Source organism: Cydia amplana, chromosome 23, assembly GCF_948474715.1.
Source record: "Cydia amplana chromosome 23, ilCydAmpl1.1, whole genome shotgun sequence".
NCBI lineage: Eukaryota > Metazoa > Arthropoda > Insecta > Lepidoptera > Tortricidae > Cydia > Cydia amplana.
In genome coordinates this window covers 8,257,421-8,282,436 of record NC_086091.1, presented here as the reverse complement: position 1 = coordinate 8,282,436, position 25,016 = coordinate 8,257,421, and the positions used below count along the sequence as shown (strand labels likewise).

The 25,016-nt window shown below is 41.2% G+C and overlaps 1 protein-coding gene across 1 annotated transcript in view; it reads right to left on the bottom strand.

Annotated features, from left to right (window-relative positions):
• LOC134658859 (MAP/microtubule affinity-regulating kinase 3-like) overlaps positions 1-25,016 on the bottom strand; it is a 153,031-nt gene that overhangs the window by 117,574 nt on the left and 10,441 nt on the right. Inside the window, exon 2 of the mRNA XM_063514530.1 lies at positions 2,985-3,894. Coding sequence (XP_063370600.1) covers positions 2,985-3,794 — 810 coding nt within the window. The 5' untranslated portion in view covers positions 3,795-3,894. The remainder of the gene's footprint in view (positions 1-2,984; positions 3,895-25,016) is intronic.

The following is a 25,016-nucleotide window of genomic DNA, read 5'->3' as shown; positions in this document are numbered from 1 at the left end:
CCCAAGCAGCTTGTTGCACGGCAGTGTTAAACAATTCGACAGCTTGGGTGATATCGTCGTCTGATTTTAGAGGGATTTGGCAGTCCAGTGATTGCTGGATTAGTTCCCGAAAGTATGGCCAGTTCGTGCCTTTCGTGTGCAATTTACACTTTTTCGGAATAGGTGAGATTTGGCAATCTACTAGTATTATAATTGGAGAGTGGTCTGAGGACAAGTCCAAGCTTGATTTGCATTTCAGAGAAGAGTCATGAAATCCCTTAGTAACTATGAAGTCTATCAAGTCCGGTTTCTTGTTTAAATCCGAAGGCCAGTAAGTAGGTTCACCGGTTGACGCTACACCGAGTTGGAGGGACTCGATTGACTTTAAGAGCTCTCGGCCTTTTGGTGTAGTTAGCCTTGAGCCCCATCTGGTATGTTTGGCGTTATAGTCTCCTCCAGCTATAAATCGATGCCCAAGCGTCGAGAAGAATGAGGAGTAGTCTTCCTTTTTCAAGTTGTGCTTTGGTGGAATATACAAAGCTGTTATATTAATCTCCCCTTTGTGGTCTTCGGTTATTATGCTTGTGGCTTGAATTTTTTCCGTGCAGTATGGATCGACTGCATAGTGTTTTAGTTTTTCTTTTACTATTACTGCGGAGCCACCATGGGCTTTTCCATCCGGGTGCATAGTGTGGTACAGTTTATATTTGGGGATTTTAAAATAACTCTTACTCGTAAAGTGAGTTTCTGACACTAACATAATGTCAATGTCATTATCTTCTAGAAAATGTTTCACTTCTAATGAGTGTTTTGGCAGCCCGTTGGCATTCCATTGTGCAATTTTTATTTCGTTGAATTTTTACACATAATGGACATTAGATTTGTTAATAGATTTGTCATTGTACTTAATTGGTTCAATATTTGTTTAAACATCTCCGTTAATTGTTTCATGTCATTATTAGAGTTTCCACCGGAATCTGTGTGGTTATTATCATTATTGAGTTTTGTTTTCCAGCTTGTTTTGGTTGTGCCTTCAAAATAATTTCTATTTTGACTGGACATGCCCATATCCGTTTGTGTTGGGTTACTTTTAGTTGTGTGAATTTCATCGTCATCTTCATCTTGTATTTTTAATTTTGGCCTCAGTTTGGGCGTTGTACGTTTTTGCAGATCTTTATAGACCTTGCAGCCTTTATAGTTCGCCGGATGCCGTCCTTCGCATAAAGTGCATTTTACTTTATTTCCTAGGAATTTGTTTGAGCATTTTGCCGATGGGTGATCTCCAGCGCATTTTATGCATTTTGGTTTTCGGTGACAGTATTTTTTGGTGTGCCCATAGCGTTGACAATTTCCGCATTGAGGTATCTCGTGTACTGGTCTCGGAGCCTCTACTACAACTCGACAATTAAGGATGCTTTTAAGTTTGTATACATCTTGATTGTTTTCTTGCGGTGCAAGTTCTACAATAAACATGTCTAATGGCTTTTTCGTAAATCTTTGTTTTATATTCCATACATTTACTGTTTCATGGCCGACTTCGTTCAAGGCTTCTTTTATGTCATTTACATCGGTTGATGGGTGGATGTTTTTTATTACGGCTTTAAAGGATCTTTCGTGTTTAGGTTTATAGCTGTTAAATTGAGTTCCTCTCAAATCCAGTTGTTTTTCAACTTCCTTGTATATTTCCATCGTTTTAATATGGATTTTAACTTTGTTGTTACGTAAGACTTTTAGCTCGTAATTTTTTGAGGCATATGTTTCGAGTAATACTTTTAGTGGATTGATGTTTTCGACATCATCTATGAGCATTGGGGGAGGTTTTGGGTTGTTTTCGGTAGTTTGGGTTTCTTCCTCACCTTTAAGCAAATCTAGTGTTTCGAATGAGTTTGAAGTTGGTATCGGCGCCGGCGTCACCGTTTGGCTTAGCCAGTATGTACTTAATTTTGTTTGCTTTTGAGGATTCTCATTCTTCTTGTCTGGGCTATTTCTAGGACGTTTTTGTCTGTTGTTGGCTTCTTGCCAAGTTTCTGAGTTATTAGGATGTTGCTTACTATTAACTTCCGGGTTTTTCTGAGCACTGACATGTGGTACAACCAGGCTACTAGTCGAATTTGAGCGTGGTCGTCCTAAGAACATTGATTTGTGGAATATCTGTTGGCTCAAGATCTTTGGTTCATTAACATCTACCTTATCATCTAATTTATTTTCATTTTCTTTTTCAGGAGTATCATTCATTTTGTTCCCACGAGTCGGGTCGAAAAGTAAGTCGCTTGCAGGGTGACGCCCATTCCCACAAGAAAGCATATACAACGGCGTTTGCCAGGTCCACCGAGGTTGGCGCTAAGGACTGGTCTCCTACCAGCCATGCATCTCTTTGGCGCGTTACCCACCGTGAGATTAGGGTTATTTTTATAGAGGGGTTCTTCCTCATGGTCCGGACGATAAAGTCAAGACCCCCATTCTTGCAAGGCGCAACGTCTACGGGTAGCATTGGTCATTTCCTACCAACACTTAGTTATAGGCTTGTCAGGCCTTCTTCGTCAGGTTATTTACCGCCGCCCGACACTCGGCGTTGTTACTCGTTTAGCACCACCCAGGGGATACGTGTAGGGTGGGCCTAGGAAAGGTGGTAAATCCTACGGACGCGAGTAACACCATCCCCCTAATTATATATACGCGAATGTGCAAATAACAGAATATAGTTACCACTAACATAACAAGTTATATAGACTACAATTTCGAGATCATCGTCTTGCCGGGTCCCCAAATACTTAGTAACAATTTACAATTCCGACATTCCCAACATATTTAAACTACGGAGCGAGAGGGGCAGCGTCCCGCGTCCCGTCCTTGAGGGTCATCGACTCTCACATACTGAAATACGAACTTGACAATGGCTTACGTTACACGGTTAAGTCATAAAACGAAAACAAGTTTCACGGATTTGTTACAAAGGTTGCGTAATGAGTCAAACACGGACGTTCACGAGACGGCACAGTAATTACCTGTATGGATGAGCGTTGCGACACGGGCGAGGTTGGAGTTCTTGAAGATGGAGGTTCGGCTCTGTGCTCGGCCAGGACTCTATGCTCATGCTTGGTTCCGACCACGGAGTTCTTGACCTTTTCCATGCGCGCTTGGATAGCTTTTCGGGAGATGACCCTAGTTTTTTCCTCCTTCGCGCCGCCGTCAGCGAGTTTTCGCATGAGACGAGCAGTAGCAGCGACTTGGTGCTGCTGTGTGTCGGAATGAGTTCTTGCCAGCCTGGGTGCCGGCCGTACCGTGGGAGCCGTAGCACCAGTACTGCTGCGGGTAGTTTCATTTCTATTGAAGGGTACGACGTCGTGCTCCGTGTCGGAATCAGCAGCGAGATAACCTCCCCCGCCGACTGAGGAAACACCAGTTCTGAGGAGGTTTTCGTGTTCGGCGTAGCGCACTCTCTCGTCGACGGCTACTGTTCCATTCTGAGCTCTTTCTAAGCCTCGCTCCATTTCACCGATCTGCCGTTCCAAAGTGCGTAGCACATCATCGGAAGGTGGAGTGTTGGTGTCATCGGGAGGTTCAGGCGCTTGGAACGACTTGAGGTGTATGGGATGAGCTCTGTTGAACTCTAGGCGTTTAGGGGCGATGCCTGAAGAGGTTATCTCATACTGCGTCCGTGGCGGTGGGGCGGCTCGCTCCAGCATGGAGAGAGACACCGGCGAAGGCGGCGGGGCTCCGTTGACGGCCGGCTCGTGGTTCTCGGGCGCCGGCGACGTCCGGGGAGCCCGAAAACTCTTCCGCATAAAGTCCTCGCGTGTTAGTTTACGCTCCATTTTAGTTTGAGATCATTTCACTAGGAATTTAAGTTTCAAGTTCACATTTGTGTATTATCACAGTTTTTATCACTTTTGGAAAAACATTTTCGTACGTAATCTGAAAAGTGGTTTGACGTGAGACAGAAGGCCATGTTACAACTACACTGAGCGGTTATCAGTGTGGTGATAACACGTCTAGTTACACCTACAAACGTGACAGATAGTACCGACCCATATCCTATGATTATCAATAACCCATCGTCTAATATGAACAGCCTGAAGCCTGATAACGCCCTGCATCGATTGTTTTCGCCTATTCCAAGTTTGACGTCAGAGTCATTTCACATCTAAAATTCAGTGATTGACGCACTAGTCTCCTATTAGCCGTGGCGGCGACGATAAAATCGATTGCACCATACCATCGACTAAACTCAGTATTGATATGGATAGTTTCCGAGATAAAATCAAACGGAATAACACTGGTCATGCGTAATAAATACTAATAAAAAGAAAACAGACGAATGCCTCACAAAAAGTGAAATCATGACGGGCGTAACGATTCGTAATCCGATAAGAATAGACTTCGGGAAAACAAGTGCCGTCTACCAAATTAAAGCCACAGCAAAAGACGAATCGGACTATAAACGAAACCTTATTCCGACCAGAGACAGAGCTCAACCAAGCTCAACCAGAGGTAATTGTAAACCGTTCGTAACCAGAGATGTAAAAAATTGGAAACGTGTCTATTTGGTTTTGAAACCGCAGGATTGGTATGACGAGATATTTATCAGCGCGCTTCCGCCTTTCAGCCACAACCTTCATAATCAGTACCTAATTAGCGACAATGACTTATTCTATCGAGATCTACAGATACCTACAGACAAGATATTCGAAGCAGAAAAATATTATTGAGTATCATTTCATCGAAACTCGGAGCACGTCTGCATCGGCAATAGCAGGAGCGAGAGAGCAGCTACCAGCCCATCTGCAAAGAAAGAGATAAAACGAGTATTTTATTTGAACGATTCAAAACCGTTCACCATCCCAAAACCATATGTAACACATAAAGCTGTCGCTGTTGACACACCTGTATCTGAAAGAGACGCACTAACCGACACCATGACACTTGAATAAACATAACACAATAAGCGAGAAACAAAACAATTTCAGCAAAACGTTCATACAATACGTCCATGAATAAAAAGTTTCCATGATAAGAGTGTTGATACGGTATCTAGAGATAAAGTTTATCGTCGCGCGAGGTACTTAATCGTGGATAATTAAAATCTGGCGTGTATAGTATAAATAAAAATGGTGTGTTGAAAGAGTAAATAGTATTGCCTTGTGGCAGCCGAGGTTGCAACAGATGGTAGGTGAAACGTGCATGACTCATCTCACGAGCAGCGTGACACCGTGAGTCGCACAGATTCGTGTCGTACGAACAAATGGGATAACATTAAACTATAATACGTTTAAAATTGCACTCAGCAGACATTGTTGTTGTTTAAAATATGGTAAGTATATCAGAAGTCGTTATAGAGCCGAAGGTTACTTGTGCTTTTTAAGTTTTTACATGAACTGTTGTTTTAAAATTGCTCGAATGACCTTCGTTTTTACATTGCCACAGCATGTGTAATTCACAATCAAGAGTACTACGTTGTAGAAATAATAAACAAAAGTAATTTATCTCAGTGTTGAAGGTGAAGTTATATTTTTTGTTAATAAGCAATGACCTGTGTAAACTTCAAATACTTCATCATTGTTTTATGTATTTCATCAAGACACGAACGAAATAATTCAATGATTTCTTCGAAATCGTTTTGCATCATATGATCGATTCCGCAGAGACGCTTGCAGCAACTAAAATAGCCACTGCAGATCTATTTTTAACGTACCTAGGATACGAATAGGACTTTAATCACAATCTATTTATAGGTACGGCACAATTTGCTTCAGTGGAAATTGGACTGGAGTAAATCTTCGTATGAACTGGGCAACATCCAAGTTTTTGGATAATCTCATTTTCTTTTAGCTAAGTCACTCCAGCCATGAAGAATCTTGAATGGAAAATATTAATCTATAGAACGAATTTATATGTATAGATATTGTTACATAAATCAATAATGTTATGGTATTACATATTATGAAAGCTGAAATTTTGAATAATTTTACGGTTTAGACTCACTTGTTTTAAGTCACTCGCGCGACATGTTTCGGAGAGCGTAGGTCTCCTTTCTCAAGCACTAACAGTGCAATGTTAGTATGTCTCACAACAGTTTAAATTCGATTAAAGCTGAAATTATTAGGTATATCAAGAGGTCGTACTACCAAAGACATCTCCTTCATTCAGAAAAATTAGCTATAGTTGAGATATCATTCAATAGGGATAGAATGTCCAATCAGATAATTGAAAAACTAGAACTAAAGCGTTCCAAAGGCCTGTCTCACGTTACAGAGGTTGAAATAACTGTAACGCAAACCCTAGTCTACCGCAAATTTCCCACATTGCAATATCAAACGTATATCGAAGTCATTAGAGACGTTAATTGCAAACGTGCATCAACAATACGGGAACCGCAAGTTTCCGCTATGGCGGAGGTGTCTGCTTGCAATCTGGTTATCTAGACATCGAACATGAATGTTTTAGGCATTGAGCCGGCATGTCTGGTTTCCCTAAACTATCGTGGCAGGCAGCTGATGTTAATACGGTATAATCTTACCACGATCGATTATACTACAGAGCTCTGGCACGTCAGGGATCTTGGCCAAGATGACAGTCGAATATCGACAAACGTACTCGTAAATCGAAAAGTAACGTGATCATATCCGTACATTATTTAAGTTTCGTTTGGAATTTTCTATAAACGATTGTCACTTGGCTAGACCCCCTAATTAGCTGTTTAAAAGAATGATCTTGTTGGAATAGTAACGCCTGTATCCGGCTCAAGTTTGTAGACGTCAAACATATGTTGTTATGTAAAATCATGCCTTATAAAGACCTAAAGATAGACACACACTTCACTGAGTCATATTACTATATTTACTATAACAAGCCATACTGAAGCACTTCATTTCGATCTTCATCACACTAATAGAGCAGAGAACTTTTTACAAACGCCATTGAAGCGTAAACGCCGTGTATTACACGACTGCCTATTAGTTATACAACGATCAATTCCTTTTACAGCATAACCAGAGATTAATTTTGTAATATGAAGCCTACGCAAATTAGCAAGCGTTTAAAGGAGCATTTCGATCCGCCATTTTGTTTTTTGCCGCCGGGGCCTTCGCAAACCTGTTCCCGTCTCCTTTTGAGAAAAAGACGAAAAGAACGGGCGCTGGTATTTTATTGAACTAAGGTCACAAAGAAAGCAGAAAACCAACTTTCATTGAAACTAGTTCAATTTAAAGCTATGCTTTTAGTAATGAAGTTTTGCGACATCTTGTGCGTAGTGACCACCTAGCCACTTTTGTGAAAAATAAAATCAATTGTTAGAAGTTTAATAATATGTAGTTGCAATGCATACAATTTTCATCACTTGCGTAATATCAAACGTTTCGTGGTGACACAATCTAACAAAAAAGTCAAAAACCGCTCCATCAGCAGAGTATCGTTGGCCATGACTCATCGCCCAGTTGTCATTTTGATTAAACATGCCAACATTTGCAGGAAGCGGCAATATTGGTCCATATCATAGAGAAAAAAATACATAGAGTGCTCACTCCATACATCAGTTTTAGTACCAAAAAGACTATTAGCATCTTAGCATCGAGTAGCGAAACTATCAGTACTGCTACTTGACAATGGATGTAGCACCGACCGGAAAGTCTTATGCTGTTGTAATAAGACTTTCCGGCCGGTGCTACATCTATTGTCAAGTAGCAGTAATGATAGTTCCGCTACTCCATGCTAGATGTAGACAATGAAATTAATAGTCTGAACTGATGTATGGAGTGAGCACTCTTGTCTTACTATATTTCTCTATGGTCCATATACGAGTCGCGTTTCGCAGGTATCTGTGTTGTCGGAGCACTGTGCACGAAGGCAGCAATCCATCACGGACGTTACGCGACCCGGTGCGCGGTCGATGCTTCCGTAGTAGTTCCGTAGTCTGTGGTGCAAGTTAGTCCGTTCGTTTGTTCGTCATTTGGTTCTATTGCTCGCAAGTGATAGAGAGAGTTAGGCGATTTTCTTGTTTAGTTTTATGCGATAGCTCCCCCGGTTCCGCAATTCGTTTTAGCTGTAGCATGACAGCATTGACAGCAAAGGAACGATACCAAACGTAAAACGTATGTTTAACTAGAACATTTTCATAAAAAGTCAAAACTGTAAGTATTTAACGTGATTGCATTCAGCCAGCAACGCTACAACTGTTAGAAACTCAAAACTACATAGCGCGGTATAGATAGACTATTCAAATTTCGATGTTCACGGTAGCCCCATGAATCTGACCCGCGGGTCGTTCATTAATCGGACCACCATTGGAGCCTGCGCTCGCGCCGCCGAGCGTGACTCATGATCATCGAACCGAGAGCCGCATCCGTCTCTTTCCCACCCAGCACACAACTATCACTATCTCACTTCTACAACGACACCGCCGATACGATTAGATACGAAAAAAAATCGCACGTTTTTAAAGTGTAAGTTATTCAATTGTTAAAACCGGTTAATAAAGTTACGAACGTGTTGATTTTCTGATAAGATATTTGCAGCAAGCACTATTGCTAACGCATCCATCATCTGTAGACAGGTATGCATGCAATAAACTTGTATTACTTGTTGTTGTTATTCTAAGTAACGTGACTAAACAAGCGGAGATCGTATCTAATTTTGCGAGGCATGTATAAAGCATTGACAACATAACTGGACATTTTAAAGGTTTACTCGAGTCTTATTTGGCTATCGGCTGTAAAAGCAGAATTACACGACTCTTACTTATCTATTGGCTGTATAGCGAAATGAAGAGCATGCCAGAGGATCTAATTAACAATACAACTAGGCCGAAATAGCACTGGAGAGCGATCCCTGTTCAAAAACTATTTGTACTCGACCGTCAGGTCGTCCCTAGTTTAATTTAGGCTTGACTTTGATACTAAACCCCTCTATTTCACAAACTTTAGTCGCTACGCTACCATTGTTACCTTTATACATAACATAAGGCCTCTATAGACCTTACAACAAATGGCATGCGACTTTTAGATCATTGCTAAGTAGGGACAACGAATTCAATCGATCGAACACAAGCCGCGATGTTGCAAATCGCATGCGATTATCGGTGACGCTTGGAGAGGCCAATACGGCAAATATACAATGCGAAGTAAAAATTATATTAATCTCCCCACTGTGTGAAACAGGAACCTAGTTTAGTTTGTCCGTGGTCGGAAAGCTTCGTGAATGAGAGCACAGGAAGCACACAACTCGGCATCCTTTCATTACGAGTGTTTAGTCCGCATTGTCAACGAGGTCTGCTATTGCTGCTACCTACCAAGCCTCACTCTAGCCAACCAGAGTACATATTTGAAACCAAGAGATACTATACAGCTTTATGTGATACAAGAGCCATTTAAAATGGTTAGGTTAGTAGGCGATGGGAGTAATACCTGGACTGACCCGGTACCTAATTGCCCCGACGGACAAAATTACGCATAATAACTTTGTTACTTTCAATTGTGTACAGTTTTAATAGCCTCACGTTGACCTCGAAAGTTAAACTGTGAAAGGTATTTAATAGGTAATGAAATTGAGGTTAAATAATGAATCACATATCTGAGACGGCCACCGGTAAAAGACATTCTCTGCCGATATATTAAGAAATTAACCAATCGTAAATGCTACAGCAATTATTTAACTCGCATATAATGTAATTACATTAATCATAATAAGTATATCAAATAACTTAACCTTTTATTATATGCCAATAACTGTAAACTAATTTGGCAGAGATGATTTTGCAAAATCATACTTTAAGTGCGTATATGATTTTGACATTTGGCTAAGGTACAACATAATCGTTTGGATTACTCCAATAGAACTGCTTTAGCTAAACAGCAAAACAACATGTCATCTCGAAATATTGATTCCAAACGAGCATGTACTCAGTATAATTGATAAATCATCGTTCCTTGATGGAAAGTGTGAAAGTACAACGTTTAGTAAACATTACAAACATGTTTATATATTGCACCTTATTGCAACGTAATAAGGCGAAACACACGCCAACAAGGGATCGGTTAACGATTCTGTTCATGATACAGCACAAAGCACCCTTTGCTAATCATATAAAAGGCTTTCGAGGGCTTTTCACAACGAGTGCAATTAAAAGGTGTAGGTAGGCATTTATAGATTAAATAAGGGGCTGTGTAAAATATTCCTTTGTGCGAGATAATGTAAAGGAAACAGATTATGTGTTTCGAATTTCTTCTGAAGCTGGTTTCACTGTTCTTTAAAAAATAATATAAAACCCGATAGAAATGTATGTTTAAGCCGCAAATGTTTATTTTACCCTTCACGTTTTGAACGCAGTTCAAATTAGAAAAGAAGAGTGTGTATCCAATCAGGTTTGCGCAAGCCATGACAGTTTTAATAAATGACTGTAACTAATGTGTGCTTTTAATCCGCATATGGACTGACGAACTTTCACGCTTTTAAAGAATCACAAATCTATAACGGAGCTGAAGTATATCACTATAACCAGTTTGTCCGTAAACAGGCGGGTTTTGGAGAAAAGAAAGAAACAGATTGTCGGATGGAACCAGTCATTATGACGTAAGCGATGTGGGACGACGAGGAGAAAGTTTCACATTGTTCAGTTTAGACGCATCAAAATATAGTTCTGTGCGGGACTCTCATACTCTAGTGTCTACGCTGCCTAATCTAAATTTTGCGTGTTTACGAAATTCTGAAATAGTTATAATGTTTTCAATAGTTGAATTGAGTGTAATGAAACTTTCAATTGGTTAGACCAGTGGTTCCTAACCTGGGGGTAATATACCCCCCGGATACCTCGGGAGAGATGGCCAATTGTAAATTTATTTTGAAACACTTTTTCAAGCTGTTCGCAATAGAAATTTTTTTTTGTTTCTTTCATTTTCGAAAGTCAATTAATCAAAGTTTATGAAGAAGTAAATATTTCTTTAATTACATGTAAACTTATTTTTTTATCGAGCCCTAAAAAAACTATGGCCAACTACCCCGGAATTACCCTAATCATTTTGATTAAGTCACGTGTAAATTACATTACGTTATATTAAAAGAGCCAGTAAACCAGTGTGCGCATTTATAACGAATTCATTTTCCAATTTTACCGAAACAGACGTGCGACATTACATTACCAACTTTCGTTATTTTCAGAAACATTCCGAATAAAATTATTTGGACGTGAAAAATCCATTCCAAAATTAAACTTCCCCTTTCAGCCGGGGTATTGGTTCAATTAAACGGCATAGGAATCAAAATTAAATATTCTGGATTTTTCTCGCAGTAAAAAGTAAGGGAACGATGGAACGAGTAATTATTCAAACATTCGCTGTTCTTGGGTAATATCCGTCATTCTAAATTATTCGTAATCTCACGTCTTAGCTGAGAATGATTAATCATTTCTTTCCTAATGGCTTTACGGTATGCATAATCAATACCAGTGGAAACAATTTAGTTGAAAATGTTCCTATTGAGAAGAATAAAATCTCATTGGGATTCGCTGCCTGTGTAGTAAGGTTTTCAACATTATATACAGATGATATAGCACCATGTGACGTAGAGTAATTCATAGGAGTAGAAGAAGTAAGTCACGAACAGCAGAATTCGAACGTAGACTGAAATCAGAAAGATATTTGAATCATGTTATTTAGTTATCGTGTATCTCGCGCCAATACATGTACAGACAAGTACGAGTGAAATGCACAATAACTGTATGACATCAGTTAGATGTCATTCTGATATCAGTGTACGTTTGAGTTGGCCTGAAAGTAACGGACGGCACAGAGGCATAGAAAAAAAATGCTACGCTTTATCATTTCAAACACATGTCGAGTCTAAATCAAAATTCTTGCTACTAAAATATGTCCATGACGATCGAGTACTAACGCCCTCATAACGAGAGTTAATTTCAAAGTCAGTGTCGTGTGTTAGCAATTAAAATGGTTAGTGAGTAGATGCCGTAACGAAATCTTTAGCCGATGAATCATCACGTATGTAGCATGTGTAACACCCGTGGAAGACTTTATTATGGGTATGCTATCCTAATTGACTGGCCGGTTGATGTTCACTTAACTCTATTGCTTTACGACCGGCTTATTATCTAGATTATGCCTTAATGCCTATCTGGTTTAATAGGTGGTGGGTAAATAACAAGTCATATAAGATTATGTTATGACTGGACAAATTTATTTTACAGAGTTATAAATGTTGTCAAAAATGTAAACAAAGAATAAGGGACTTAGAATTATTCCTTGAGGTACACCAATCGAAATGGTTATTTTCAAGTAAGTTCCAATGACTGATGCCTTCTTTTGGATGTTAACTGAAACATTCAGATTACAAAACAATTCTTGATATAAGTGGTTTCTTTAAATAATAATTAAGACGAATATAGCCAAGGCATTCATTTTGGAGAAATCATTACAGCGTTCACTAAATTTCTGCCCAAAACAGACGCCTCTGCATCCACGGATGTAAATGTAAAAAGTGCAATTACAACTTTTTCGATTCCGCGAAAATGTCATTGGAAACTTTCGTTCTCTCTTAATTTCTAATTAAAGTGTTCAGAGATTACTTTCAACTGCGCCGTAACAAGTTTAGTAATGAAATATAAAGGCACAAATGGACATATCTAGTATTTGTCCGGTGAAAAAGAAAGCTAGACCGAGCTAGCCGGTTGTGATCCAGATCTATCACCTAACAATGTCGCTGCAGGTAATTGTGTAAACAGGTTTCGCGTGTATGTAATAAATCGATATGTTCGGATATCATCACAGCTGTAAACATCGATGTTAGATGTCATGACACATGGGGATAATAAAGCTGTTCTATCCGATAGTTTCATGTTTGATATAACACAACACGAATCATAACTTCATGCAGAACAATTACATTAGATCTATTACTAGGAATTAGCTCCTTACATTTGTTACTTAAATTGCTACTAACCAGATACATTAGCGAGTACTGTATTGAATGTTGAAAAAAGTGAAAAATGGCAAGGCACAGAAATGGGAACGATGACCGATAAGACATAGAACCGAACCCAAGTTGTGTCAATAAGGCTGGGCTGATTAAACAATTGAACATAGTTAGAACAAGCACAGAGAGAGAGAGAGAGAGAAAGAGAGAGAGGGTGTACTATAATTGCTTCGCTACATAGCATCAGTCTTCATTATATTCATAAGTCATAACAGATTTAATTTCGCCCAGTTTTTTGTCTTTTCCTCCACATAATTAAGTTTTCCATTGGTCCACTTTCGATCTTATTCCATGTAGTAACGTGTGTTTCTGTGAAATCCAGCTATTACAGTATAGGACCAAGTATTGTGTATTCTTCCATAAGGCTTTGGTCCGCTTTCAGACCGAACTTGTCTGGTTAATCTTCGTTCCCTTTTCCGCGTTACCATCGAGAGCTCGGAACAGTAACTGGGTTACCACGTGTATTTTCGCACAGCGCGTCGCTCCGTCTGTCTCGGTCAATGCAACGGTACACCGTAACGGTACAGCTATCAGATTAATTGTGCCGAAATTTGGAACGTCTCGATAGCATTGGATGTCGGAATGTCGATTAATTCTGATTGAACCATAAAATATTATGCTTCCAAATTGTTAGTATCGTGGTTCAGATATCTCAATAACAACCTTATAGTGATATTTCTTTCGCTCTACAACTTCAATGATTGCGCATATTAAATTTCAACTCCAGACAACTGACTATCGTAACTCTATTCTGTTTCAAATATGCAAGGAATTTCATCCTTGCATATGCAATACATGCAAAACATGTCGTAAACCGAATGACCATATCAGTCTCGTAATAACGTTATTTACACCGATAAACTAGCTCGCAAGGAACACATGCTAATGACAATCAATTAAAATGTACACGCACGATTGTTTGCGGCTAACGCAGCCTGCAATGCTAACATTACTAGATCAGAACAGGTTACGTTCAAACTGTGCCATGTCGCCCACGGGGGCTCTAAATTTGCTAAATGTGGGCGGTTCCAGTGAAGGCACGTATAGATTGTAGCCAGTGGGTGTTTTAACTGTTAGAGCAGAAACGATTACGACTTATGAGAGTAAAGAAGAGTCTCGCTTTTCAATTTTTACTGAACCGATTTGCTCAGCAATATTTGGACCCTTACCCACACACCCTAACATGTTAACATGAAGTCTGTAAGTCGACCCTTAGTCGCAAATGACGCAGTTTGATTTTATAGAGCAATAGTTATCAAATAGTTATCATATCTCTGTCTAGAGCCATAAAGACATAGTACATAGTTTAATCTTATAGTCGCGTCTCACAAATGGATCATTACAGTAGAATAACGATATCCTAAAGATTCGCGCTCCAGTGGTATCGTTAAAACATCGTATCCTTAATAGCGTGTGATTTTATATCAAGTTTTACTTAAAGCATTAACTTATTCAATGGACGCTTAAATATGACCATAATGGTACTCTTGTGCCATAAAAACCTTATCAAACAACCGGCAACAAAATCGTATGAGCTTCAAAATGAAAATGAAAGATGATTTTACAATGCTCCTTATATGTACCTAGGGCTTGCAAATATTCGAAACTTTCAGATATTCGAATATTCGACTTTTTCTGACGACGTATTCGAATATTCGAATAATTATTCGAATATTATAAAAAATAAGAAAAGGAACGAGAAATCGGTTTATTATCGTTTTATTCAAAAGCTTTTTCCACATATTGCTAAAACTAAGGATATTTGGCAGAAATCCACTTATTTGACTAGATTTTATCATACTACTATTTATAAGATGCCCACATTTATAAAAACAAGTAAAACGCCAAAATTAGACGTATTTAATATTTCTAGATAAAACTTGTTATAAATGCGTCGTCGTTGCGTGAAATAATATAACTTTAACCATCCAAACACCTAGGTATGTAAGATATTATTTTTAGTAGGTAATTATTTTCCGATTTAAATTAACTTGTAATCACTCAGAGGCCTGTAAAAAGGCCTTTAATTTCATGGTATTTTGAATCTTTATTGACTTTATTTGTTTTGGCAAGTTATTATTCCTAATGGTCGGCTAATTATATAATATTGGAATATTTAAGGGAAAAAGTTAGTTGAGTACTGGGTGGATTATTCGTCAGCTAAAGGTGCATGGTTAGATTACCAAGTTGGGCAGGTTTGGTATGATTAAATTTGAGAATAGCGATAAGTGACAAGGTTTAGACTTCAAAAATTCGCTTAACGTACGCTTGTACTGAATAAACAGAATGACTCTTTAACTTAAAACTTACGGACCGTAAAAATAACATACTTTTTGATTTCGTTTTCTTTTAAATTGAGTTAGGTTTCACTGTATTCACGAAGTCTATCGAGAGGAATACAGTAAAAATATTATTTCCTTCGTGTTTGGGTACCTACCGTTCCTCATTCACTGTAAATACCCGTAAAACACACAGAAACTGTAACTACAGCGGATGACATAGATTTTTTTATAGTAATAAAAAATATTCGAATATTCGAAGCCTGAGCGGCCGAATATTCGAATATCAAAACAGGTCGAATATTCGACAAATTCGAATATTCGAATTGCAAGCCCTATATGTACCTAAATGTAGGTATCTCTTAACTTATATCACATAATGTTTTCAATTCGAATACGTTCTCATCACACCGCGAACATTTCTAGTTGCGCAAGGAGATAAAGACGAACAATGGTGAAATTTCGTACGAAGAATACAATAAAGTTTTCACGGGGTAGATGGTGTGGTAGTGGTTTGTGGTTAACCGGTAACCCTAAAGGAAACAATTCATATTGCTGTACCACTATACAATATATGTAAGACAATAAGTCAGAAAGAAAGGACCTACCGCCGACATCCAAAAATCGAAAGTCGTTACGAGAGGTAAGTAACGAATATGCAAGAGCGACAGAGAAGCAGACAAGGATTTTCGATTTTTCTATGTTGACATCAGACCCTCAGGTGGATTATACCCTTACATCAAAAGAAAATACTAAGGGTCACCCCACACTAGCGTCTCCCGAGCGTCAGCATCTACACAACGCTGCTGCTCGACGCAATGTTAGCGCAACTACGCACTGACGCCAATTCCCATAGCGCTGACTAGACGCCAACGCTCAAAAGACGCTAGTGAGGGGTCTCTCTTAGCGTTTAAGTTTTCATTTTAAAGCTACCAAATGTAGCAATAGCAAAAGTTATCAGCTTAAAACCCCTATAAACTTGAGAAACCCGCCCATTGTCTTTGCAGAGGTTATACCCGACTATCTCAATAGGGAAATCACAAGTACCTACTGGCAAGTTAGCGAATGCTCCAGGTAAAGGATTAGAGAGGTCATTTTATAACAATAGGAACAATAGTTACAACATTTCTACTTGTTAAAGTGCAGGTAGATACGGACTATTTATCACTGAAAGTTAATGAGCAATTGTTTAAGAGTGCTATTACCTTTCGGGGATGAGCGAGTTTAGGTATTTTACGCACTGCGGCAGGCCCCGCGAGCTCAGTACGCCGATCCGTTCCACCGCATTTTCCCTCGGTCGCACTAACAATGATGGATTAAACATTCTTGATCCGATCGTGAAGCATATTGAAATCAACCATAACAACACTAACTGTACTTTAATATCAAAGTCCTAAAAATGTTATTTGGTACGAAAATACTAAATCCAGTGCAAATATACATACTTATGTAGGTCATTATTACTAAAAAGAAATTATACGTAAGTACTTCTTCTTCTTCTTCTTCTTGTTAGGGGCTATATAAGGCTCCAAAGCCTATGTATCACTGCGACCATCGCTGATCTATTGTGATCGCCACCTACTACAACTCTCGATCCAAACATGCAACTTCAAATAGCTGCAGGATCTTTTTGAACTCGAGAGACTTTACCTCCTCCGGGCGCAATATGTGCCCGCCCAGGATTAAGTCACGAGTACGCATTAGGCAAGGGCACTCTGTGAGGATGTGCAAGGGCGTCTCCTCTGCCTCCATACAGAGTCTGCACCGCCCCATGTCACGTTTCCCCATGGTGTGCATGTGCTTATTTAGGCAACAGTGCCCAGTAAGCACCCTTACCAAGTTGCGCAGTTGGTTCCTAGACAGCGCTAAGGCGTTCGAGGACGCCTTTTTGCTGAAGGCCTTGATAAGCGCTTTGGAATGGTTCAAACCTGTTGTTTCCCTCCAGAGTTGAATTGTTGTGTATTGACAGTAGGTCTTTAGGGTGAGCCGCGTTAGGCTTTTGGGGATACCACAAAACGGCTCAGGACTGTAGTTTATCCCTTTAGCCCCTGCTCGCGCGAGCTCGTCGGCCTTTTCATTTCCTACGATACCCGCATGCCCTGGGACCCAACGTAGAACAACTTTGTTCCTGGCTCCAAGGTTGTTCAATAGTTGCCTGCAGTTCTCAACCAGCCTCGATGTGGTGACATCAGAGGTTAGGGCTAAGAGTGCCGCCTGGCTATCCGAATGGATATAGATTGTGTGATTACCGTAGTTGCTTTGCAGATTGATTGACGCACATTCTAGGATGGCGTATACCTCCGCCTGGAATATAGAGCAAAAACGTCCTAGGTTTAAGCTGATGCTTTTCCTAGGCGCTTCACCGTATACTCCGCAGCCTACTTCAGATCCGGATTTGGAGCCATCAGTGTACCACCTTAGGCTTCCTTCTTTCCACTTAATTTGACTGTTTGACCAGTCCTCCCTTTTGGGGAGTTCCACTGAGTAATGTTTGAGTGGACAAAATTTGGGTGCCATAGTGTCGGATGGCATCCCAAGAACAGGGATATCATACACTGATTCCTTAAACAGTCTCAGAGTTTTCGATAACCAATTACCTCTCCTCGCGCCCGCTATTCTAAGCATACTAGATTTCGCCTCCAACTCCAGATGCAGGTGAAGGGGCGGTAGATTTAGTATGGCCTCTAGGGCTGCCGTCGGGGAGGATGACATGGCTCCAGTGACGATGACACAGGCAGTTCTTTGCAGGCTGCCAAGCTTCGTCACTGTTACCTTCTGCGTCGTTTTCCTGTACCATGCTACAGAGGCGTAAGACACTATCGGCCTCACTATAGATGTGTACAGCCATAAGGCAATTTTGGGTTTTAGACCCCATCGGTTGCCTGCTAAACGACAGCATATTGCCAGGGCTGATCTAGCCTTTTGTATAATTCCGTCCACATGCTTGTTCCAGGTCAGTTTCTGGTCCAGTGTTACCCCCAGATATTTGACCTCTGTTGAGAACGGAATACTTTTACCATTCATGACAAGCGGTTTGAGTTTGTCTATTTTCCGCTTGTTCGTGAATGGAACTATAATTGTCTTATCTGCGTTGATAGACAATTCATTCTCTCCACACCATGTATTTATGGTGTTGAGAGCCCTCTGCATAAGGTCTGATAAAGTACTTTGGCAGTTGCCCCTCACCGTCACAACAAGGTCGTCAGCGTACCCCTGTGTGTCGATTCGGAGCTCCGCCATCTTGTGCAGAAGTCCATCCACCGCAAGAGTCCAGAGCAGGGGAGATAAGACACCCCCCTGCGGGCAGCCTCTCACAGTGGCCACTTCGAGTGTGGTGTTAAGCAAGTCCAGCCTAACCATTCTGCTTGAGAGCATGCTTTGCACCCAGCGGATAGTGGTGGAGTCCACCTCTTTGGCCCTAAGCCCTTCCACCAGTGTCCGAATGGGTGTATTATCAAAAGCGCCCTCAATATCTAAGAAGGCCGATAGGGCTATTTCCTTGTCTTCCAAAGCCCTTTCCACTCTGTCAACCAGCTCCAGCAAGGCAGTCTCTGTAGATCTGCCCCTACGGTAAGCATGTTGGCTGTCGTGTATGGGTTTACTCAGAAGACAGCTCTCCCTGATGTACCTATCAATTACCTTTTCCAAGGTCTTAAGGAGGAACGAGGAGAGGCTGATGGGTCTGAAGGACTTGGCTAACGCGTAATCCTTCCTCCCAGCCTTCGGTATAAATAATACCTTGACCTTGTTCCACTGTTCTGGTAGATGTCCCCAGGCATAGCTAGCTCTGAAGATTCTAACCAAATGCGGGATTAGGACTTCAGCTCCTCGCTGCATTAGCACAGGGCTTACTCCGTCCAGGCCGCACGTCTTGTAGGGTTTAAACGAGCTTATGGCCCACCTCACTATCCCGGGTCTTATGACGAGGGCAGCCTGCCTCCAGTCCTCCGGGCAGGGCCTATGCAGGCCCCTGACCACCTGGGGCTCGTGTGACTGTCCTGCCCCTGGAAAGTGAGTTTCAGCTAAGAGCTCCAGAGTCTCCGTCTCACTAGCAGTGAAGGAGCCATCATGCCTCCTGAGAAGGCCCACTTGATTACTTCTAGCTTTGGAGAGTATCCTGTGAAGTCTCGCTCCTTGAGGCGTATTTTCAATGTCCTCGCAGAACCTCCTCCATGACGCTCTCTTAGCTTTCCTAATCTCTTTACTGTATTCATTTAGGGCTTTCCGATAGACCTCCCACTCATCTGTCCTCTTAGCCCTATTGAATAACTTGCGTGCTTTGGCCCTGAGCCTCCTGAGGTTGGAGTTCCACCATGGGACCACACGTTTAGTTGATTTGACCTTGAGAGCACAGTTTTCTTCAAAGGCACTTACAATGCCATTTGAGACCACCTCTACCGCAAGTTCTAAACTCTCCCTCGTTTTTATCACCTTCGCTGCGGATTCCAGATTACGTTCTAGGCTGCTCCTGTAGCCCTCCCAGTCCGTCCTCCGGGGATCCCTGAAGGTGACCGTTTGAACACTGAGAGAAAAACATATATTAAAACAGTAAGTACTTACTTAGGTACTCGCTTATTTTCATTTTTCGCCATTGCATATGGTATAGGTTGTATAGTGAAACTATTTTAGCTATATAATAAAACCTTTAATTTGTATCAACGAGGGTTTAGAAACGAGCTGGTACTAAGCATCTGATGATGAAGCCTGATGATGATGATGAAGGTGGTCACGGATTAGATATGAGCGCCGATAGGCATATAGCCGGCGGCGGCGCGCCGGTCAAAATTGGTCGGCGGCGGCGGCGAATCGGCGGCGTGGCCTTGAAACACCTTCGATTAATGAAAAAAGAATTCAAACCAAAATTTTACCGAAAAAACATGTTTTTGCTGTAAGAAAGTTATGAAATAAATGCATTTTTTATTTTCAAGGATAATTTATTGAATAATGGTACGAAAAAAATTGATATCGTATAAACTGTGGATGCGGAGGCGGTCTTAATCTTGGCGAGGCTCTGGCCGAAAGATCTTAGCGATTGACTGTATCAGGGAAACGTCTTGTCGACAGTCCAAAGCAAATCGAGCTCCGTCATTAAGCAATATCGATTCAACAAAACCGATTTATGTCAAAAAGTGAGGCCCAACGCCGAGCTCCATGTAACACCGAAGACTTGATTTCGACGCCTCCCAATGCGAGGCCAGAGGATGAGCTGCAGGTAAGCATACAGCCAGGCCTATGGAACTCTCCGCGCGAGCTCGGATTTATACCTACGAATCTGTTCTCGTTCACGGTAGAAAAGCAAGCCAGTTGGTTGCCACACGCGCTCACGCACGCACGTCACCGCGCGCCGCACTGCCAATTTTTACGATAGTTACAAGCTACGTAGGTATAGGTAGGTACTATTGAATTTCTTTAGACATGTAGTGTTTATTATGACACATTTATCGTTCGATATCGACATAGTTGAAATAGGAAGCAAACTTTTAAGTTCGTTTGGTAGGTAAAGTTTATTTTAACGACAGTACGTTCTTAACTTTACAGCGGAAAGTACTCTTAGAGAAAGAAAAAAAACATGCATTACAATTTTATGTAAAACAATTATAAATTAATGATAACATACATAATTGTAGATTTAGATTTTATGTTAATTCGTTCCGCTGTATAAGTAGGTATTTTATTTATCATTTCTAAGCGTCGGCAACCCTAGCGTTGAGCAGGCATGCGCGGTGTGGGGAGCGGCGCGTTGAAGGTCACTCCATTGTATTTTTGTGTAGGTATCAAAACGGTAGGTATTTGCGTTTTCTTTGAGAGATAAATATCTGTTCGTAAGAACTATTATATAATCTGTGATACAGCTAAGAATCGAACGCCAAGTGTAAGCTTGGCTGACGGCCGAACGCCTGGAGCGCCGATTGCGGCGCGCTTCTGTGCGAGGCCGAGCTGCAAGAGAGCAGAGCGAGGGCGCAGGCCGATAAAGACTGCAGCCATAGTGTTAAAGATCTGGAGCTTTCCTGCGGGCGCATTCGTGCGACGCCAAAGGCCGAGCTAAAATGGAGCTAAGATCGGATAAGGACCAATGCTCAAGCGTTTTAAAACAGGCCGAAAGTTGAGCTCCAAACAGGGCCAAAAACTTGCAGGTTCAGATAGCGGCTTAATGCAAGGCCAAAGATTGAGCTCCAAGAGAGCAAAGAGAGAGCTTGAAATTTGAACAGTGGCCAAGTTTAATTGAGGCCCGATTTCGACGCCCTTCCGTGTGAAGCCAACGGACGGACATTTGGACGTGGAAACGCTTAATATCTCATTTAATACCTTTTAAAGACGTGTAACCATGCTTGCAATGGTTAATAAATTCGCGGTAAATGACGGATGGTTAGCCGGCAAAATTAGTTATGCATTGGATCGGTAATCCAAAGATGTGGGTTCGAGTCTCACGTTAGCCAGAGTTGATCACTGTTAATTTTTTCATTGTGATTGACATATGTCTAGTGTTTATATACAATCTATAAATTGTAATGTGGAACGTTCCACAATAAAAATGGAAGGAAATCAGTATGTTTATTACAAGCATATTGATGTTAAAATTGATATTAAATAATTTCGTTTCCCCAAGACTAGTAGCGCGGTTACTAGACAGATAAGTTTGCATTTGCTTTCGATATTTTTTAATTATATGGGCCTAAAATACCTTTTGAATGCCTATAAACTATTCGAAGTGGCGCCATTAATGATCTAAACTCGATTAAAAATATATTATCTGATTCCGAAAGTAGTAGTAACTACCAAGGTCACGCCGATGCCACGCCGATAGCGCAGCGTCGGCGGCGGCGGCGCGAAAATTTTGTCGGCGGCGGCGGCGCGCCGGCGCGGCGCTCATATCTATCACGGATACCAATCAACCATGTAGTAACATGATTAGGCTCGTTTGATTCGTCTCAAGAAGATCTTTGGCACTAGGTGATACTCAGGGTCTGATGATGGAGCTGGAAGGTAGTCACCGGTACCAGTCAACCATGCAACTAAACCACTTCGTGTTTGGGCTCGTTTAATTCATTTCAACAAGATCTTTGACACAAGATATGACTCAGGGTCTGATGATGGAGCTGGAAGGTGGGCACCGGTACCAGTCAACCATGCACCTAAACCACTTCGTGTTTGAGCTCGTTTTATTCGTCTCAACAAGATCTTGGACACTAGGTGATACTCAGGGTCTGATGATGGAGCTGGAAGGTGGTCACCGGTACCAGTAAACCATGCAACTAAACCTTTGGGCTCGTTTTATTCATTTCAACAAGATCTTTGGCACAAGATATGACTCAGGGTCTGCTGATGGAGCTGGAAGGTGGGCACCGGTACCAGTCAACCATGCAACTAAGGGATCATCCATTAATTACGTCACACGAATTTCTAGGTTTTTTTACCCCTCCCGTCCTTGTTACACTTGGTCACATTTTGCAAACCCCACCCCCCTGGTGTGACGTCACATTTTAGGCAATTTTGTTTTCAACGAAATCGACAATATTAACTCGGCATAATTTTTTTAATAAAAAAATATTTTTGATATATATGTCGAAGAGGGAGAGGGGGGCTAATTGTGTGGGGCTATTGATAGCGGGTGGTGGGCATGGTACCTCGATGTATTACTTCACAGCCAAAATAGTAGGTATGCTACCGGTGCATGAAATAAACATTCGGATTCGTTAACCATACTAGTGTCTACTATATTTCAGTACTAAATAATCAAAATAACTAAACGATCTTACGATGGAATCGGATTCAATAAAAATAAAAAGATCACATGAAATCGTTCATATCTTTATTTAAGTCAAACTACACCGGCTCCAACCCTACACCTCTGACCCGAGAAGATTTAACCCGGCAACAAACTCGGCGGGACACATCTTTTCAAAACAACACATAGTTTCTTTATTTTACAAAAGTAAGCTTATAATGGCACATAAGAAATCAAAATAACACTTGGAATAAAACACTTAGCTAAACGGTTAAAGAACGTGAGAATCTATAAGCTTTCAGAATAATCCTTCAGGTATAAGCCTTCAGGAACGTAGCGAATTAGGCACGAGCTTGGCTAACGTCCGATCTCTAGCGCGGTCCGATCAAGAAGAAGGAAGCCAGTTCCAGGGGCGGAGCCAACCGCTCCCGCCTCCAATTCAAGTTGGTAAACCTGCCTGACCAGTCTACCAACATAACGACAAAATTGCCTGCTCGTGCCTACGTTCACTCAAGATACACATCTTGACGTTCCAAAGCCTTCTACCTGTCATTTTAGTTCAACAATACGCCAATAGATGGTGGCGTTATTCACTACGCAACTTTATTATTTCGTTACAAGCAAATAATACGTAGCCAAACATTGCTAATCGACTTTATACAGGCGTTTAAAGCTATGAACTGTAACACTGCAATATGTCGTTCTGGTGTCTCGCTCCGACATATAAATATTAGTAATTTTATAACACAACGAAAGTTACATCCAAAATCTCATTATTGAACTGTACAACGAATAAAAAAATATAAATTAATTTTCGGTTACTGATGAGGCTAAAGTGACATCACAATGTTTGTGACTCCCCCCTCCCCCATGTCACAACATGTCACATTTTCTTGATCCCCTCCCTTCCCCTAAACGTGTGACGTAATTAATGGATGACCCCTAAACCACTTCGTGTTTGAGCTCGTTTGATTCGTCTCAACAAGATCTTGGACACTAGGTGATACTCAGGGTCTGATGATGGAGCTGGAAGGTGGTCACCGATACCAGTAAACCATGCAACTAAACCACTTCGTGTTTGGGCTCGTTTTATTCATTTCAACAAGATCTTTGACACAAGATAGGACTCAAGGTCTGATGATGATGCTGGAAGGTGGTCACCGGTACCAGTCAACCATGCAACTAAACCATTTCGTGTTTGAGCTCGTTTGATTCGTCTCAACAAAATTTTTGATACAAGATAGTACTCAGGGTCTGATAATGGAGCTGGAAGGTGGTCACCGGTACCAGTCAACCATGCAACTAAACCACTTCGTGTTTGGGCTCGTTTGATTCGTCTCAACAAGATCTTTGACACAAGATAGTACTGAGGGTCTGATGCCATGGAGCTGAATGGTGGTCACCGGTACCAGTCAACAATGCAACTAAACCACTTCGTGTCTGGGATGACCACCTTCCAGCTGCATCATCAGACCCTGTGAGTACTATGTTGTGTCAAAGATCTTGTTGAGACAAATCAAACGAGCCCAAACACGTAGTGGCTTAGTTGCATGGTTGACTGGTACAAGTGACCACCTTCCAGCTCCATCATCAGACCCTCACTACTATCTTGTGTCAAAGATCTTGCTGAGACGAATCGAACGAGCCCAAACACGAAGTGGTTTAGTTACATGGTTGACTGGTACCGGTCACCAACTTCAAGCTCCATCATCAGACCCTGAGTTCTATCTTGTGTCAAAGATCTCGTTGAGAGTAATCAAACGAGCCCAAACACGAAGTGGTTTAGTTGCGTGGTTGACTGGTACCGTTGACCACCTTGCAGCTCCATAATCAGACCCTGAGTTCTATCTTGTGTCAAAGATCTCGTTGAGAGGAATCAAACGAGCCCAAACACGTAGTGGTTTAGTTGCGTGGTTGACTGGTACCGTTGACCACCTTCCAGCTCCATCATCAGACCCTGAGTTTTATCTTGTGTCAAAGATCTCGTTGAGAGGAATCAAACGAGCCCAAACACGAAGTGGTTTAGTTGCGTGGTTGACTGGTACCGGTGACCACCT